This window comes from Puntigrus tetrazona, chromosome 8 (genome assembly GCF_018831695.1).
Source record: "Puntigrus tetrazona isolate hp1 chromosome 8, ASM1883169v1, whole genome shotgun sequence".
NCBI classification, from domain to species: Eukaryota; Metazoa; Chordata; class Actinopteri; order Cypriniformes; family Cyprinidae; genus Puntigrus; species Puntigrus tetrazona.
Genome location: NC_056706.1, coordinates 9353219 through 9370622, shown reverse-complemented (window position 1 = coordinate 9370622; position 17404 = coordinate 9353219). Strand labels below are relative to the sequence as shown.

General features: G+C 37.8%; 1 protein-coding gene across 1 annotated transcript; it reads left to right on the top strand.

Annotated features, from left to right (window-relative positions):
- The first annotated feature begins 3835 nt into the window (after positions 1-3835).
- rorca (RAR-related orphan receptor C a) lies at positions 3836-16955 on the top strand. Its single transcript, XM_043246757.1, has 10 exons — positions 3836-4160; positions 9258-9343; positions 10204-10345; positions 10596-11051; positions 11500-11621; positions 11903-12035; positions 12586-12693; positions 13024-13134; positions 13241-13353; positions 13880-16955. The coding sequence occupies exons 1-10, from the start codon at positions 4154-4156 to the stop codon at positions 14039-14041; spliced, it is 1440 nt and encodes a 479-aa protein (XP_043102692.1). The 5' UTR covers positions 3836-4153; the 3' UTR covers positions 14042-16955.
- Positions 16956-17404: the final 449 nt, after the last annotated feature.

Below are 17404 nucleotides of genomic sequence, written 5' to 3'. Positions count from 1 at the left end.
ACAGGAGAAGAGTTGCGGTAGCTATCATTAGAAAGAAGAATAAGTGAGTGAGTGAACTGACCTTCAGTAGTGGCCATTCATTACAGTGAGGATAGTCATGTATGCCATTCGTTGTCATGACAGCAGGGTGACAAAAATGGAAGATGTACAGTCATCTTTCTTCACGTTCTCATCCAAGTAAGCAAAGTTACTCCCATGGCTGTGATTTTCTAAAGAAATTATATATAATAAAATATATACACTACCATTCAACAGTGTCAGTAAGATTCTGAAAGCATCTTTTAAATGAAAACTCCTATGTTGAAAAAGACAGCATTTCTTTAATTATAGAATAAAATCAGTAAGATTTTTATTTCATAATTTAATATTTTATTTCTGTGCCACATGTTCCTTCAGAAGTCTTTCTAACATGTGACCCTGGACCAAAACCTAACTCTTAAGTAGCCAAAAATGATAGATTTTTTAAAATTAGGATAGTTAAGATCATGTTCCATGAAGGCATTTTGTACATTTCGTACCATAAACATATTAAAACTTAATTTTTGATTAGTAAAAATGCATTGCTAAGAACATCATTTGGACAACTTTAAAGGTAATTTTCTCATTATTTCCAGATTCCAGGTTTTCAAATGGTCCCAACAACGGAAAGCTCATTTTTTTCAGCTTTCAAATGATGTATGAATCTCAAATTTCACAAGAAACATTTCTTATTATTTTCAGTGTTAAAAAACAGTTGTAAGAAATAGTTTTACTGTTAGTTTTGACAAATTTGATACATCTTGCTGAATACAATTATCTTTATATTGATATGGCCCCTTTAAATTGTTGTATAAACATTTTTTCTACCATTTTACGTCTTTAACCTAATTTAGTTGTTTCTGGTGACGTTATAGCTGTTGACGTATTGTATATCCACTGGCAAACAAGCCATCTGCGACTGTCTGTCCCTTAAGAAAAGAGTTGGGCAGCTTGTGTTTACTTGCATGAGTAATATATGTTTATTTGGTCCAGATCTGTAATATGCACAACACTAGTATGCAAGTCACTCATTTATTTTCAGGTAGCGTCATCTGACATTTTTTAATGATACTGAGGATGCCCTGTGGGAACAGCCTGAGATTAAGAAGATTACATGTTTCTGCTCATTAGTTTCATTTCAGACACTTGAGAAAAGAATGAAAATGATCCATTGTATATGGCGGATGAGCAATGAGATAATCATCTCTTTGTAATATTCTCAATAATTAGAGATGAGTCAACATGGCTTCATGTGTTTAGCTGCTAAACAAAATGTCCAGACGATGCAATTCCGACCATCTGGGAAGAGGCAGACCATGGAAACCGTGAGCAACGGTATGCGAAGGAAACTTTAACGGGCCAAAGACTACGGTTTGGAATAAACACCGACTACAATTCTGAAAGTCTCCAAAGACAGAAAGGTTCTTTCAGGAACATTCTTTCCTATAGTACGATATAATGTAGTTTATATAATGTAATTGAAGTAATGGGGATTTTAAAGGGGTATTTTTAGCCTGGGTGAAGATTATGGGAGCTGCAGAAGGGAGGAGAAGAGAAAGGAACAGAAGATGAAAGGAAAAGAGAATGATGGAGGAGAGGATGGGCAGGGTAAAACTGGATTACACTCTCGCGCAGAGAAAGAGAGGGATTATCCAGCCTCTGAAAGAGGAGAGGAGTCAGCGGATTAAACAGATAACGAAGAGGAGCGGTGAGGGGATTACGCTGATGAGAGCTGGATTCACAATAATCCCTTCTGAAAAAACAACATTTTATCAACCGCCAAACACACTAGCGCTAATTGTTTCATACATTCCTCCATAACCTCATCCACTCTGTTGCTCTGCCTGAAGTTCATTTGCCATTAGATCTTAATGCACTTCTAATCTCAATTTACAGTAACTTTCTTGTCATGTTTTCCAGCAGACGTTTAATATATAAACGGTGCTTCATTCACTGTCTCTCTGCGTGCCTCCATTTAATGTCGGCCTCCCTCCCGTCTCGCTCTATTCTCTGAGCGAGCAAGCTCTAATTTAAGAGACTGCGGTTATATAAGACAGATGGTCAGGAGGTCAGCGATTGTGTGTGTGTGTGTGTGTCACATAGGGAAAAAAGACAGAAAAGGGGCTGCTTCTGAATGAAAATATGCGATTCAATACTGCAGGAAGGTGAGGAAAAGACTCTGAAACAGGAAGAGACATCTACACACAAGAATAATAAAAAGGGAAGCAATGCTTCTGGAGCGGAAACGTCTGCGTGTTTACCCCGAGGAGGTCTGTTTTGACAACGCTGCACAAACATTGTGACAAGCGCCGATTTCCTCCGTTCTAAAAGAGAAAACTTGGTTTACTGCGACAGAAACGAGACAGAGACAAAGTCTGAGGGAATCAGAACGGTAGACAACAGCATCGTTCAAAAGACAAGGGTGTAAATCTAAAAAAAGAGAAGACATGAGAGATATTAGCACCGAAAGAAAGCAGAGGATGAGAAGGAGTGGCCCTGCAGGAGGGAGTGACAAAGCTTTCTGTCAGCTTCTGTGTGTTTCCGCTGTTCTACTAACCTACTTACTATAATCTCTTCTCTCCTCATTTCATAATGGAGACTCCCGGGTTACATCACGTCCTTTCTATCTTCCGCACACTTTCGCACGTCCTGTTATTTCATCCCACAATATTATTGTCATTGTTAGAGTAGCATCCTGACATAACTCCCTGCCTTGTCTCAAACTTCACCTGTGTACACCAGATAGTCACAGAAATTGTATTTCTTTTTGATAACCTTCTTTGAGATGTCAGAAGTGTTTTTATGCCATTCAAAAATACAGAACTCACACACTGGTGTATCTAGTGGATTAGATCTCATTATGCATATGTCAACATTATATATTTATCCTACATCTGATGACTTTTGATGAAGAAGAAATTGGCATTTATTAACATTATGTTGCTATTTGCCATTATATACTCCTAGAAATAAAGGTTCTTAATCGGCATCTATGGTTCCATGAAAGGGATCTATGGTTTCTTATTTCAAATCTGATGTTGTCTCCTTGGTCAATAATACTGCATTTTGCAGTGGTTGTGATTAAATGATAGAGAACAAGGCCAGTTTTAATCAGGATCCCTTATAAAGCCTTTTTTTGCGCAACATTTAATTTGAGAAATTAATAAAACTTTCTATGTTTGACTTTGCTGTGGGTTGGTTAAAAACTGGATGCTAAAAGAATAAACATAGCTGATAATTATCTTTGCTTAGGTATAGCCAGTCCACGCATAGGCCTAACTGAAAAATATCTACACCACCTACATACAGTATAAATATCAGATTTGCTAAAACATTGTGGTATATGCATGTAATTGCTCATTTAATCATAAAAGCACACAATAATGGTCTACTGTTATCTGTTTGTTTTGTTTTTAAATGAGCTGGTCTGTTCTGTTTTATGCTAATAAAACTTTTATCTACAAATCTACACTTTCTCTGGCCGTTTTACCTTATTTTGAAGCACTTTACTATTTATCACTGAGTAAAACTGCGTTGAAAGAGCCTCAGTAGCATATTCGAGTTTACGAGGAAGGAAAAGAATGCTGTGATTTTTTTTTCAACGGGCGCTGTGCTTTAATCGCAAACAATCGCAGCCGCAGGAACCGCGAGCCCGCGAGAGATTCCCACGATACTGTTGTGGTGACACACTGCCACACTTTCCCACGCGCGCTCGAGCTCTGGCACACGGATCCTCCTTAAAGCGCGTGGCCGAGCGCGAGTGCGCGCGCCGCTGCCTGGGGGCACGAGGCGGGCCGGTGGAGCGAGATCATGTGAGAGTCCACGCGCCGAAAGTAGGTTAGACTACAGAGAAGCACAGACGCAGAGAGAGAGGGAAAGAGAAGAGGGCATCATTTTATTCCATAGCTGACAGTGCGCGCATTTACGCAGGGAAAAAAAACTATGATGGAGCGGAATTTATTCTGAACAACCGTATGAGAAGAGCAAGTTGACTGGTATAACTTACCAGGTTTAATAGTTATTTTCTTGCAAGCGCTCTGTTTTGGAGTTTTCTGAATTTTTCCCGAGTTTAACTTTCGGCGCTGATCAAATGTACTGGAGTTATATTATCGTTCGCAGATAATATAGCATCAAAATGAGAGGTAAGTGAAAAAATGCATTTACATTAACAAAATAATATTATTAAATAATAAAACGAAAACTGTCATTATGACAGCGGTAGTCGTGGTTGGGTTTGCTTTGATGTTGCAGGAACTGCGCAAAGTCTTTAAGTAAAGTAAAGCACGCGCAAGCGCGCAAAATATGGCTCAGATAATCTGCAACTGTTTGGTTGTTTGTAATGTTTCGTTCTGCTGTGGTAACTTTTCGCCACTCAGACACATACAGAACATAACCAATACACGGAAATTGTAAACTTTGCATAGTTCTGTTTTGTTTCTTCGCTTGCAAGCGTGAAAGGGAAGCGATGAACGTCATATAGGAAACGTCTCATGAGTTGCCATATCCGTTTTTTATAATCCACTTTGGGATTGTTTTATGTCTCCTTCCATAAAGGCTTTTATAAATGTGATTAGTTTGTTACAGCTTTTTTTCCAGAATATAGTCGCGCATGTATGTAAATGCACACTTTAACCAAAAGGTGTGCACATGACAGATTTATTGAGAGTTGCTTTTGGTCTATATGAGAAAGTCTATACTTTTTTTTTATAAATGAATGTAATTATTTTAAGTATATATATATATATATATATATATATATATATATATATATATATATATATATATATATATATATATATATTACTCAACTCTTTTTTGCATTGTATGCTTATTTTGAAAAATAATGAAAAATAATATTTGGCAACACTCCCTCACTGTAGTTACTGTTAGCTGCCACTAAGCCAACATATTATGTAAGAGTCAAACAACGTGTCTAAAAATCCTTTAAAATGAATAATAATCAGTTAGGTGCTACTAGAGGCTGTAATTTGAACTTGGTTTACTTCATAGAAAGTTCAAATACTACATTGTGGTCCAGCGCAAAGTTGATATGCCTTTGGTCACGTATGCGAGCCGTTAACCGCCACGTTGAACTTGAGCTCCGCTGAATGTTTGTGCCTTTATCGCGATAAAGCTTATCTGTAAGTTCAGGGGAGATTCTTAGCTCAGCATGTCAGTAGGCTGTGTGAGTTGTTGAGGTGCAGTTAGTGGGGTGTATCTGCTGCGCTCTGCGTGTTGTTGTTTTTCAGTCTCAGCATGGCCGCCGGTGTGATAGAGTCTATCTGCTCCATTGACCTACTTCTGTCATTGAGGATTACACAGCATACTACAACACTGAGAGACCAGGAAGAGAACTGGTCAGTTTTAAGGTCGGCTTAATGTTTTCCTCATTGGCAAATTATTTTAACCTTTACCCAGTGCTGAATCTCAGCATAACAAGCAGCGTGATGGCAAAGGGGACGTTAAACCTGAAATGCCATATGAAGGAAACAGCGGCTCCTTTGGTGCAAAGGCGTAACAACATGTCAAGCTTAGTTATATTAATTGCTTGCATCATCATAATGTCATTTTTTTCAGTTAATTGCTACAATTAGGCTTGTTGCAGACGTATGTAAGAGTTTCATCCCTAAAATTCATTTAGGTTGCTAAACAGAGACTACAGTTTCAGAACTGACAATGTGTGACAAAGCACAGCCGTGGAAAATATGTAATAAAATGAGCATTATATATTTCTTCTGACTTTGTCCTTGATTCTGAGGAAAGGCACTCTTCTGTATCCCGAGAGCTGTAGAGTGTAAGCCATCGTGGCTTTAAAGACTTAAGCAATGAGCGGTCTATAAATGAATGCTGAGCAGCTTAATGCAGTGGCACTTTGACACCTGTCCATGAAGTTTCCATTCATTTAAACCACAACTTAAGCCCTGGTAGTGGTAGAATGTGAGCAGCTGCTAGAACTTGGAATTCAACAATTACATTTTTTTTAGAGTAATTCCCAACCAAAAATGTATCATAATTGTTGCACACCTAAGGTGTGTTCTTGTATTTCTTTAGTTAATACATCTTGAATTAAAAAACCCAGCCTTTCTGTAATGTGAAGCTTAACTCTCTTTTTTGTTTTTGTTTTACATTTTTCCCTTGTGACTCATTGTTACTTTAGTTTTTTATTTAACTTTATCCACTTTTTAAAATCCATTTTCCCTTTTATATTCAATATATAAACCAAAAAATACCTGTATTTATAGAAACTTTTATTTTTTCCTATTTCCTAATACCAGCAGGCATCAGGATAATTAATGCCCATCAAGAGTCACCTTACACTCCCTATCAGCTCATGTTTTTCAACTTGGTGTTGTTACTTATACCAAAGAATTACTCAATCCCTCTGTACATATTTAAAGAGAGTCGTGTGGTGTCATTCCTCCATCTCATTTTACTTAGCATAGGTAGGTCACTTTTAAGTGATGTGGGAGAGGAAAAATCATTACAGCTGACCACGAACTTCTTCGAAATCTCAAGTACAAGTAAGTGGATGCAAATTGAACCCTGTTTGCGTGAGTTCAAAGCAAACCTGCCGGTGAGGACACAGAGCAGGCTCAAAAATTGGCTCTAATCTGAATGTCACACACAAATCAAATCACAAGTTAGGTTAGTTATACACTGCAGTGCAAATGCAAGGTGCAGGGTAAATGTGACCTTTGAACGTTGCTGAACGAAGTTGTTTGATTATGTGAGATAAAAGGGCAAAGTCTCTGAATGTGTGTTTGGTTATTCCCAGCATCACTCTATGAAACTGCTGACTGGTATTTGATGGACTGACACACTGACTAACTGACATAGAGTGGCCTAGAGAGAGGAGATAAGAAGAGCTAGATTACTAACCCCAGCTTGCCCGATAAACATAGCACTCTAATAAATCTCCCCTTAATTAGTTTTCGGCTGTCTGACTGCGTTTGCCTCCGGCTTCTACAGCAGCGCTCGAATCGGTTAATCAAACAAGAGCTGTTTGCTATACTTTTGATTTGACGGAGTGTTTGTGAGAGCTTGGCTTGATATGTTATGAATAAAAGATGTGTTAAATTATTAAACTGACAAGGGGATTTTTGTCTTTTACACTTCCACCTATATCAGAGGTTCTTGTATTACCAAAAAACAGGCACACATATTGTTGGCAGCACTTTTGACACATATTTGTAGGCTATATATTTATTTAATTCGATTTCATTGATGAATTAATCAGAATTCATTGATACTGTGCCAAAAACAGTAGTAAAAACAAGTTGCTTGCCGTTACTGTTTGGTGAGTCATACTTCAATTGTGGTTTGCTTTTATTTGACATTTTTCAGTGTGATATTTACAATATGAAGGGTTGTGTTTTTTTCATAATGAGGGTGAGTGTAACTAAATTTCTGATGCATAGCATGTTAAAACCAAGGCTTTATAAAAATTCAACCTCCAACTGCCATGCACCACAGTCATAACTTAAAAATAGATTTATGTGAGAGCTACGAGACAGCTGAGACTGTGCTCAAATTCTTGACAGGCTGCCACATGTTGAGGGCAAGTGTAAGTTACAGAGCCTTTAACGACTGTACTGTAGATATTCCAAATGTGCAAAAGTCGTATCACTCCCATGCCATTACATAAAACGCACCTCTTGATCATATGTCTCTGATTAAAAAGAAAAGTTATTCAGAGTTGCTCGCAGAGGCGTTGAATTAAAATGAAAGGGAAAGTTTTCCTGCTAATATGATGGTCTTTGATTTTTGTGGTTCCACCTTAAACATGCCAGGAAAAAAAAAGAAAAACAAAAAATTTAATCAGATTACAGCGCTTGCGAGGCTACCGCACAAGCGCCTCCCTCGGCTCAGTAGGAAAGTGTGTCAGTAGAACAGCTCAGCCACATAGCCTGACCGTGCTACGCAGGTGAGTGGCATGTGAGTGGACGAGTCAGAATCAAAGCCATGCTGTCACGAGCCAATGGGAAGGTGGGAGGGGCGGGATGGAGGAACGCTCGTCACTGCGTTGCTAGGGTGATCTCCTCTGAATGAGTGTGTTCGTGGCATGTAGCCAGACAGCAGTTATATAACACGGGGAGGGTGGGGGCCGGGGGCTCAGAATGGGGTAGAAGGAAAGACAGCGAGTTAAAAAGACAGAATATGTTCCATTTAGTAATTTCACTGACATTATTGCATTACGGAATACGTTTTATTTTCTTACTTAGTGCTTTGAAAAGTGCTTTAGCAGATTGTGTTAGCTATCAATGTAGCTTCTGGAAAGCAGACGTGTCTCTTATTCCCTCTCTTCCCCCCTCAGCTCATAAATGTGACGCACAAATCAACAAGCATTCGGGCCCAAGTGTGAGTCCTCATGTTATTATATCTGGACGACCCGGTCCCCGTCACGACACATTAACTGTTACCTAAGATATTGCGTCATTGCCAAAACATATTAATGACATTTTCCTACATCCAGATCACCTAAGGGGACAGTGTTCCCTTGTAATGATGTTTTTTGGGATCCATTCTGCCCCATTTGAGTCATCTGAAAACGGGGAAACGTCTTAACCATAGGCCTCACAGAAAAAACGCAATTCAATGATAGTTATACTTTATTAAACAGTTTGTTGAAAAAAAACCCAGCTTGTTTTATTGGGATATAGAGGACTTTCTTGTGCTAATGTAAGTGTATATACTGTTGTTTGAAATTCAGTTTGCACTCAAAGGTTCTATTCATGAACCTGCAGCTGTTTATAATTCCCATACAGAGCATCACAATCCGCTTAATTCCAGCGCAACTGTGCCAAGCAGAGAGCGAGCTTTGTTTATAAAGCTGTTTTTGATTCTGTGGCCCAGGGACTTGTGTTATTATGTCACCCTGAGTGGGTCAAAACCTTGAGTCTTTGAATGTGAGCTGTAGCGCTTAACCCCTCTCTTTATGCATTAGCTGTGTATTGTTACTGTTGAAGGAATATGACACTAGCCAAGTTTCCACGTCCCTGTGAGAGTCATACCAGACCTTCGGGCTCTGTGCCGGCCTATATTTCTTTTATGTCATTGAACGATTGCTCAAAGATCAATGGGTCAAACAAAGAACGCCGCCGTATCGCATTAGAACTGTAATGTAGATAGTGGATGGCCTTTTGTGCTTTGTGCTTTAAATCAGAACTTTTCTATAGCTTGTGTATTAGATAAGTGTGTCAATCTGTAGCTAATGTTTCAACCGTTTCTCCCTCTCTTAGCACAAATCGAAGTAATCCCATGCAAGATTTGCGGGGACAAATCATCAGGCATCCACTATGGGGTGATCACTTGTGAAGGCTGCAAGGTAAGTGAGCATCCTTTAAGTCAAACAATTCATAATACCATCTATTAAAGGTTTAAAGGGATAGTACTAATATAGTATTTTATAATAATTTACTGACCCTCATGTCATTCCAAACCTGTATGTTGTTCTGTTTTTCGTCTTAGTGCAAAAGATACTTTTGTCAAAGTTAAACTTTAAACCGTTATTATTACTGTATGAACAAAACGCTAAACATTGATTTATGCAGAAATATTATGTTATACAGCTTTGTAACAACTTGAGGATGAGTGAATAAAGAATTTTCTTTTTCTCTTTAAAAGACTCACATTTTTTTAGACTTTGGTGTCTGTCAAAATGTTTCCCCTGCTTCAAATACAAAAATCTAGAATAAACGGTATTAAAGTATTCAAGACTTGCAAGAAAATTAAGAGTACCTTGTAGTTAATGACATCTTCAGACTGTTCCTTGAAACAGTAAACAATGCAACCCCTTTATCTGATCGGCTCTCTGACGAGTCAGAAATCTCAGTCAGCTTGTATTTGACCACAGGACACACAATGTGTGCCAAATCTGATCTAACGTTTCAGACTCTGTGCCGGAAAATCTTTACCGAATTACATGCTATTTGTATTGAACCACATTACTCAACCATGTTTTTGAACCATCGTGGATTGCACATGGCATTAATAAATGATTATATATATATATATATAATATATAATTGCACATGGTGGACAAACCCATACAGCTAGACATTTTGATACTACAAGGTTTTAGAGTTAATTCTAGATTTAACCTTGATTTACAAACACAGAGGAAATGGAAATGCAACCTCTTCTTGACCTCGGTTTTCTTTTTTTTCCCCTTTTTCATTCATCAAGGGCTTCTTCCGCCGAAGTCAGCAAAACAATGCGATATACTCCTGCTCCAGGCAGAGGAACTGCCTTATTGACCGAACAAATCGCAACCGCTGCCAGCACTGCCGCCTGCAGAAGTGTCTGGCATTGGGCATGAGCCGCGATGGTGAGTCTAATCTTATGCAAGAGCGCATTTCCTACTGGAAATGGCATCTCCTTGAGTCCTATTAAACGCAGCTGTAGTTTCGGTGTGAATATTAGGACTTCAAAGATACACAGCCAGGAATCAAAGTAGTCTCAGTTTTGATCTCCCAAATGTTGTGTAATGTTGGCCCACTTGTGTTTTTCAGCTTGTTTTTTAGTTCTTGGCAACAATCAAATCTAATGTTGTTTCCACACCCTCCTTTTCTCTGCAGCGGTGAAGTTTGGACGTATGTCAAAAAAGCAGCGCGACAGCCTCTATGCCGAGGTTCAGAAGCACCAGCAGTCTCAGGAGCGGGCAGGGGCTTTAGGCAATGGTGTACCCGGTCATGCTGGTGATGAGGTCGGGGAGAACGGCAGCAACCATGGCCGAGCCTACAGTCGGGGCTCCAGCACCACACTTAGTGACCTGGATGATATAACCACGCTACCAGATGGTCTTCTTTTTGATCTGCCGCTCACTCCGGAGGAAGCTGCTGACTACTGCAGCCTGGAGTTGCTGGGAGGAAGCGGTGGGAGCAGTTCGTCCTCGCAGAGTTCTCCTGAGACAAACAGACAGGAGTTTAGTGACACAACACACATCAAACACGAGTATCAGACCCTGCACGAGACGGGAATTTACACTCGCTCATTTCTTAACCCACCTGAAGGCTGTTCCTTGATGGAAATTGGTTAGTATACTGTGGTTATGGGAATTTATGCATATTATATCACAGTATATATATATATATATATATATATATATATATATATATATATATATATATATATATATATAATATAATATAATATAATATAATATGCACAAGTATACACTACAGTTCAAACTATTGGGGTAGCTAAAGTTTTTTTTCAAAAATACAATAAAACAGTGTATTTTTAACATTAATGTTAAATGGTGTACTATATTATTTTCACTAAATAAATAAAAAAAATCAATAGTTTCAAATGCTAAAGATTTAACAGTGTTTTTCTTAAATTATTTGTGTTTTTAAATTTGAAAATGTAAATTTTTTTTTAAAAACTAACTAATATCTGTCAAGCATCTCTGTGAAATGTTTTCATGATCTATACAAACTTTGTGATGTTGCGTGTGGTCCTGTTTTTTTTTTTTTTTAGAACGGATTACACAGAATGTGGTAAAATCCCACATTGAGACAAGTCAGTACAGCACAGAAGAACTGAAAAGATTTGCTTGGACACTCTACACACCTGAGGAGATACGTGTCTACCAAAACAAGGTAACTGTAAAAAAAAAAAAAAAAAAAAAACTGGCAATGGGATGCATAATACTTTTTTAATACCACGGGGTGTAACAGCATGTAAAATATGTATAATGTGATCCAAGCAATTGCCCAACCTTACATTCCATTTTCTTGAATCACACAGAATACAATCGTTCCTGTTCTAATTTTTTCTAATTAATTAATTAAAAAAGCATTAAAAAGTACGTCAAATGCACATCATGATTGCCCATAATTAGAATTTGGGTGGAAAGGTCTAATGCATTTCTTTATCCTAGTCCACAGAGATTATGTGGCAGCAGTGTGCTGTGTACATCACGAATGCCATCCAGTATGTGGTGGAGTTTGCCAAGCGCATCACTGGATTCATGGATTTGTGTCAAAATGACCAGATTATTCTTCTCAAAGCAGGTCAGCATCAACTCTGTGCAAATAGAGCAAATCTGTTGTCCACATTAGTAAATACCTGCAGTAAATACAATCAGTTTATATTTCTAATTTATTTCCAAATAACTAATTTATTTACGGTATGATAGTTGTATATTTCAGTTCAGACCTTATGTATGTTTTGCTTCTCAACTGTGTTCTGACAATGGCTCTTTTGTCATTTTCTCTCACCCTTTCCCCCCGCTTGTCCCCTCTCTTTGTGTATTGTGTGTTGTGCCTTATACCGATTTTATTATTTAAATGAAAACAAAAACGTCTTTTTTTTTCCCCTCTTTCTTTAAAACAACCATCATTGCCATTCGACTGAATGTTGACTATTCATTATTTGTTTGTGAAAATGATGACTGTTTTAATGAATCCTGAATTTGAAAACATTTTGAAATTCGTGCAATTAAATCCAAATTGTTTTGTTTCTTGTGTGTGTATGTGTGCACCGTGGAGCATTCGTTTGCCTATTTCCTCCCTCTTTCCTGCCTTTCCTTTATCCATCTTCTATGTGACGCTGCCTATCCAGGCTGCCTGGACGTGCTGTTGATCCGAATGTGTCGGGCCTACAACCCCATCAACAACACACTATTGTTTGATGGAAAGTTTGCAAGCCCTCAGCTCTTTAAAGCTCTCGGTGAGTCTCTTCCCCAGACTTTTCACATAATTTAGCACCCTGTGGCATTTCAAAGGGCCTGTTGGGTACTTATATGCAATTAACCTAAGCAAAGGTACACCAACTGGACAAAATCGTACGATGAAGTCACGGTTACTCTTTACATAGAACTAAACAAACATCTGTTTAAATAGAAACCAGGTCAATTAAAAAATTTTCCAGGTCAATTGAATGATTGATAAAGTTGGCTGGGTTCCTATCTGTTTACCTTTTGTTTTGTTGGGCAGATGAAAATGTTGTGTAATTTTACAGCTCTTGCCTTATTGCATTTGAAATGTTTTTTGTTTGTAGGTTGTGATGATTTGGTGGGTGCTGTGTTTGAGATGGCTAAAACCGTGAGTCGACTACAGCTGTCTGAAGAAGAGATGGCTCTCTTTACTGCCACTGTGCTTCTGTCTCCAGGTAGTTTTACTATAACATGAGTTTAAATTAAACTTTATCTAACAGTGTTTACAAAGAATACATAGCCAGACATTAAAGCTTACTCTTCCGTATATTTATTTCTCAGACCGTCCTTGGTTAACAGATGCTCAGAAAGTGCAGAAACTTCAGGAGAAGGTCTATGTTGCGTTGCAACACTGTCTTCATAAAAGTGGTGCTCCTGAGGAAAAACTGGCAAAGGTACTGGGAAAATAATCTATGATTAGAATGAACGCTAAAGAAGTTCACACTCTCACAGCTGTTAAATATGAGAAAATCGGGACTGTCAAAATAAACACATGCGATTAATAAATACTTTTTGGCATTCTCATTTTTATGCAGTTCACACACATAATCAATTTGACATTTTAACTGTTTTTTGTTCTGTGCAAGTCCGTAACCATGTCTTGAACATTAGGGGGGGGACTACTTATCACATTTTATATATACATATATATTGCATTAAATACATGCTGTCCTTTTGAACCTTCTGTTTAATATCACAGTTAACAAGATTACTGTTGTTTAAATCGAATGAATGCAAATTTTTAATCGTTGTATATGTTTTTCCTAAAATTCATAAATGCATAAACATTTCACTACAAGAACATACATTTGAACATTTAATAATTTGATCAATCATGTTTAATAATATTATTAGTAAATGTTTTTTTAGGCAAGTTTTGTAGAAAAGTGTTATAACTAACTTTTTCTGTTGTGTCCATAGATGGTGTCCAAGTTGCCTATGATGAAGTCCATTTGCAACCTCCATATTGATAAGCTGGAGTTTTTCCGTCTGCTTCACCCAGAAACGGCCTACAACTTCCCTGCTCTTTACAGAGAGGTTTTCTGCAGCGAGATCTCCTTCCCAGACTCCACTGAGGGCTAACAGTCATTGAAGTGTCATATTGGCTCTGATGAGAGACAGAAAGAGGAAGAGAGTTAAAGAAAGACAGGGAATGGAAATAGGAGGAGGTAGATGGATATGTGTTTGAGGAAAACCAGCAACACACTGACAATCTTGCACGTTACACTTTACGACTCCATCTATAACCTCCCTCCTGATGGAGTGATTCACTCCTCTATTTGAACAGGACCCAGATTTCTTACAAGACGCTGTTAAATGTCAGCAGTCATTTAAGGTGCTGGTTACTATTACTCATGCTACCTACATATAATGACTCAAACAGAGTAAATGATGTATATTTAATTAAAAAGAGTACTCGATTAAACTTGGAGCTCAGATCTCCCTAAAAATTAAGTGCTTGAAAAGTGGATCCTTCTCATTTTGCGGGTACTCTTAGGAAGAGAACTATGAATGTAACCCACCTGACGTGGCAAAGCCTCAGGATTAAGACAGAATGTATTATGTATTCCTGCCCCATATGTAAAGCAAGCTCTTAAGGATGGTTTCTTTAGACAAACAGTTTTGAATCCATGCGAAACTGTTCAAAGGGACCAGTGCATACACACCTGAGGTTGTAAATGCCACATGAGCACCTTCACTTTGACAGACTCAACACTAACGCATAGCACACTGCACAGACCACATGTGTACATGGTGTGTTGTCTTCTGAGCTCTTTATTTTTGCATATAAATTTAAAAGATGCAACTAAACTAATGAAAACCTCATCCTTATTACCCTTTCCCACACAAATGCCACTTGGATAAAGATATTAGACAATATTTTGTTATCCATATTTGATCGGAAACCACATGTATGTAGATTGATAGATGTAATTGAGAATATATTTATAAACGGAGCCTGTAGATAGCACATGTAGGCAGAGATATAAAGTTGCACCTTAGAGTGGATGTTCTCAAGCCCTTTCAAAGACTTCTCAACTATAGGAGTGGAATTCTGGGCTGGAGATGGAATTGGTGTGACCAGCTTTCGATTTAGAGGCAGGTGGATGGCACTTAAATACTCCACAAAGAAAGGACTTCACAGGAGCAGGACTTTGCTGTCGCCTCACATTAGATGGCAAAAAGACAATGCCTCTATGAGACTTTCTGAAGTGTAGCAAACCACTCATACGGCTGCTGGGAGCAAGGCCTCAGGAGAACACAAAGAACAGTGGATGGAAGGAAACGTATATTTTTTTTTTTTAGAGACAACAAACAACCTGAGCTCATCGTCAGTCATGAGGAGGCCACAGAAATGTTGTAATTCTGACTTTTCTGTTTCTACAGCTGTGAGGATAAGCGGATTCACAGGCCGTACCGTGCTTTGCATTGTGTCTGATGTGGGGATCAGTGTTGTGTTGCTGTGTGATTTGTTTTTCCCCTTCATCCATGTACCTTTGGTGTTCACTTATAGCACAACTATAGGTTGACAGAACCATCAGCTACCCCCCTGAGTTCAGGAATACTATGGTTTAGTTTATGTTCTGAAACTTTGCGGTTCAAACCTGAAAGAGAAAAATCTATCTACTCTCTGTCTGCAGTGTGAAAGCAGCCTTCGTTTTTCAGAGGCAGGAAGTCCAGATTGGTCTCAGGGGAGTTTGAGGAGTGGCCCAGAAACCAGAATACAAACTAAAAGCCCAAAGGAGGGCTTTTCAAACCCCGTTAGTGCCCAGCTTTGTAAGATTAAAGGGTATGAAAGATGTTTTGAACGATTGATAAGTATCAACGTCCAGTTTCCTGACAATTAATTTTAACAAGCTCGCCTGATGTTTTTTTTTTTGCACTGCTGGAACAGTGCCTAACTATATTTTCTTGTAAGATTTTATATGGTTGGTATATTACATTTTCACGTTGTTTAACGCAGTTATCACAGTGTCTGCCTGTGCAATAGTCAGTCTTTCCATTTTTAGTATCGGCAGCCCTCACAAGCCAAGAATCTCCTTGGATTTCATAAGCACTCCAGCTCAGATCGTTTAACGCCCCCTTGCTAAGTTCTATCAATCCTTTTTAAGTTTTATTTTTTTACGCTTGTCTGTTAGCTAACTTAAAATGACGGAAAGTCAAAATGTGGAGAAAGATTGTAACAAAGTGCAAATACTTTGTAAAAAAAAAAAAAAAACATTTTTAGAGTTTTAGATGATGTATTTTTGTGGAGTGTAATTCGCCACTCTACAAACTACCACAAGTGTCTGGCCCATCCTTGAGGGTAGTTCTGGAAGTGTGCGTTTACATCTACACTCATTCACTCAGGGAGATAGCTGGGTTCTCTGTCCTAAAATGTCTTCTTCAGTTAGCCTAGCAAGACACCTTGCACCAAATAGAAGACCTTAAAACCTTGATCACTGTGTACGGTAACTTTTCTTGTGAATGTTAATCGCAGAAGTATCAAAGAATTTTACCCCTGTCTTATATCAGTGCTATTGGAGGACTTTTTCAGTTTGACTTTCTTAAAAAAAAAAAGAAAAAAGAAAAAAAAAAGAATAGGATCAAAACTAAGGTATATATATATATATATATGGTAGATATACAAGGATGAATTTAATCTTTAAATCTAGTGTTGTGTTTTTTTATGTTTATTTTTGTGATATTTTCTTTCTTAATTTCTGTCCTTTTCTGTAACATCACCCGTGTAGTGTCGTCCTTTGTCTTGAAGAATTAAAATCCTATTTTTTTAAAGAGCATTTTTAAGCAGAAAATCCCCTACAAGAGTCCTAATTCTTTGCCATGGTCCTCCTGTGGTTGTTTCAGTTTAAAATAAATCATATTATAGATTTTAACGAATATAATTTATGGTGTTATGGATACAGAGAATAAAACAAACACATTAAAATATATTATTGTACAATAAGGATTACACACATGGATTCCAGAATGTAATAAAGGTCTTTTTACTTTACACTGACTCTTTTGTGGCTATTGAAATTTCATTTTAATTACTTTTAATTTTTCATTAGGACTTTTCAAATTAAAATGCAATGCAAAATCCAAAAAAAAATCCATCCATTATTCCATCACTATATAAAGGTAAAGAAAAGTGTGTAGGGAAGTTGCAACAGCAATTTGATAATAAATATGCAGTGCCTTGTGAAGTATATAAACCCTTTTATTTTTTTCATGATTTGTTATGTTGCATCTTCGTTGCACTGCTTTAAATTAATTTACCCACATCATCCTACACTCCATACACGATAATGACAAATCTTAGCAAATTTATTAAATATAAAAAACTTGACGATTCCATTGCATAAGCATTCAAATCCCTATCTGGGACAGCTAAAATATAGCTCAGGAGCATTTATATTGCTTGTAGATGTTACTACACTTAAAGTGACATCATGCTTATAG

Coding starts and splice junctions, on each gene's coding strand:
- rorca (XM_043246757.1), top strand. Junction 11,622..11,902: donor TACGTGTCTACCAAAACAAG/GTAACTGTAAAA, acceptor TCTTTATCCTAG/TCCACAGAGATTATGTGGCA. Junction 12,694..13,023: donor TCAGCTCTTTAAAGCTCTCG/GTGAGTCTCTTC, acceptor TTTTGTTTGTAG/GTTGTGATGATTTGGTGGGT.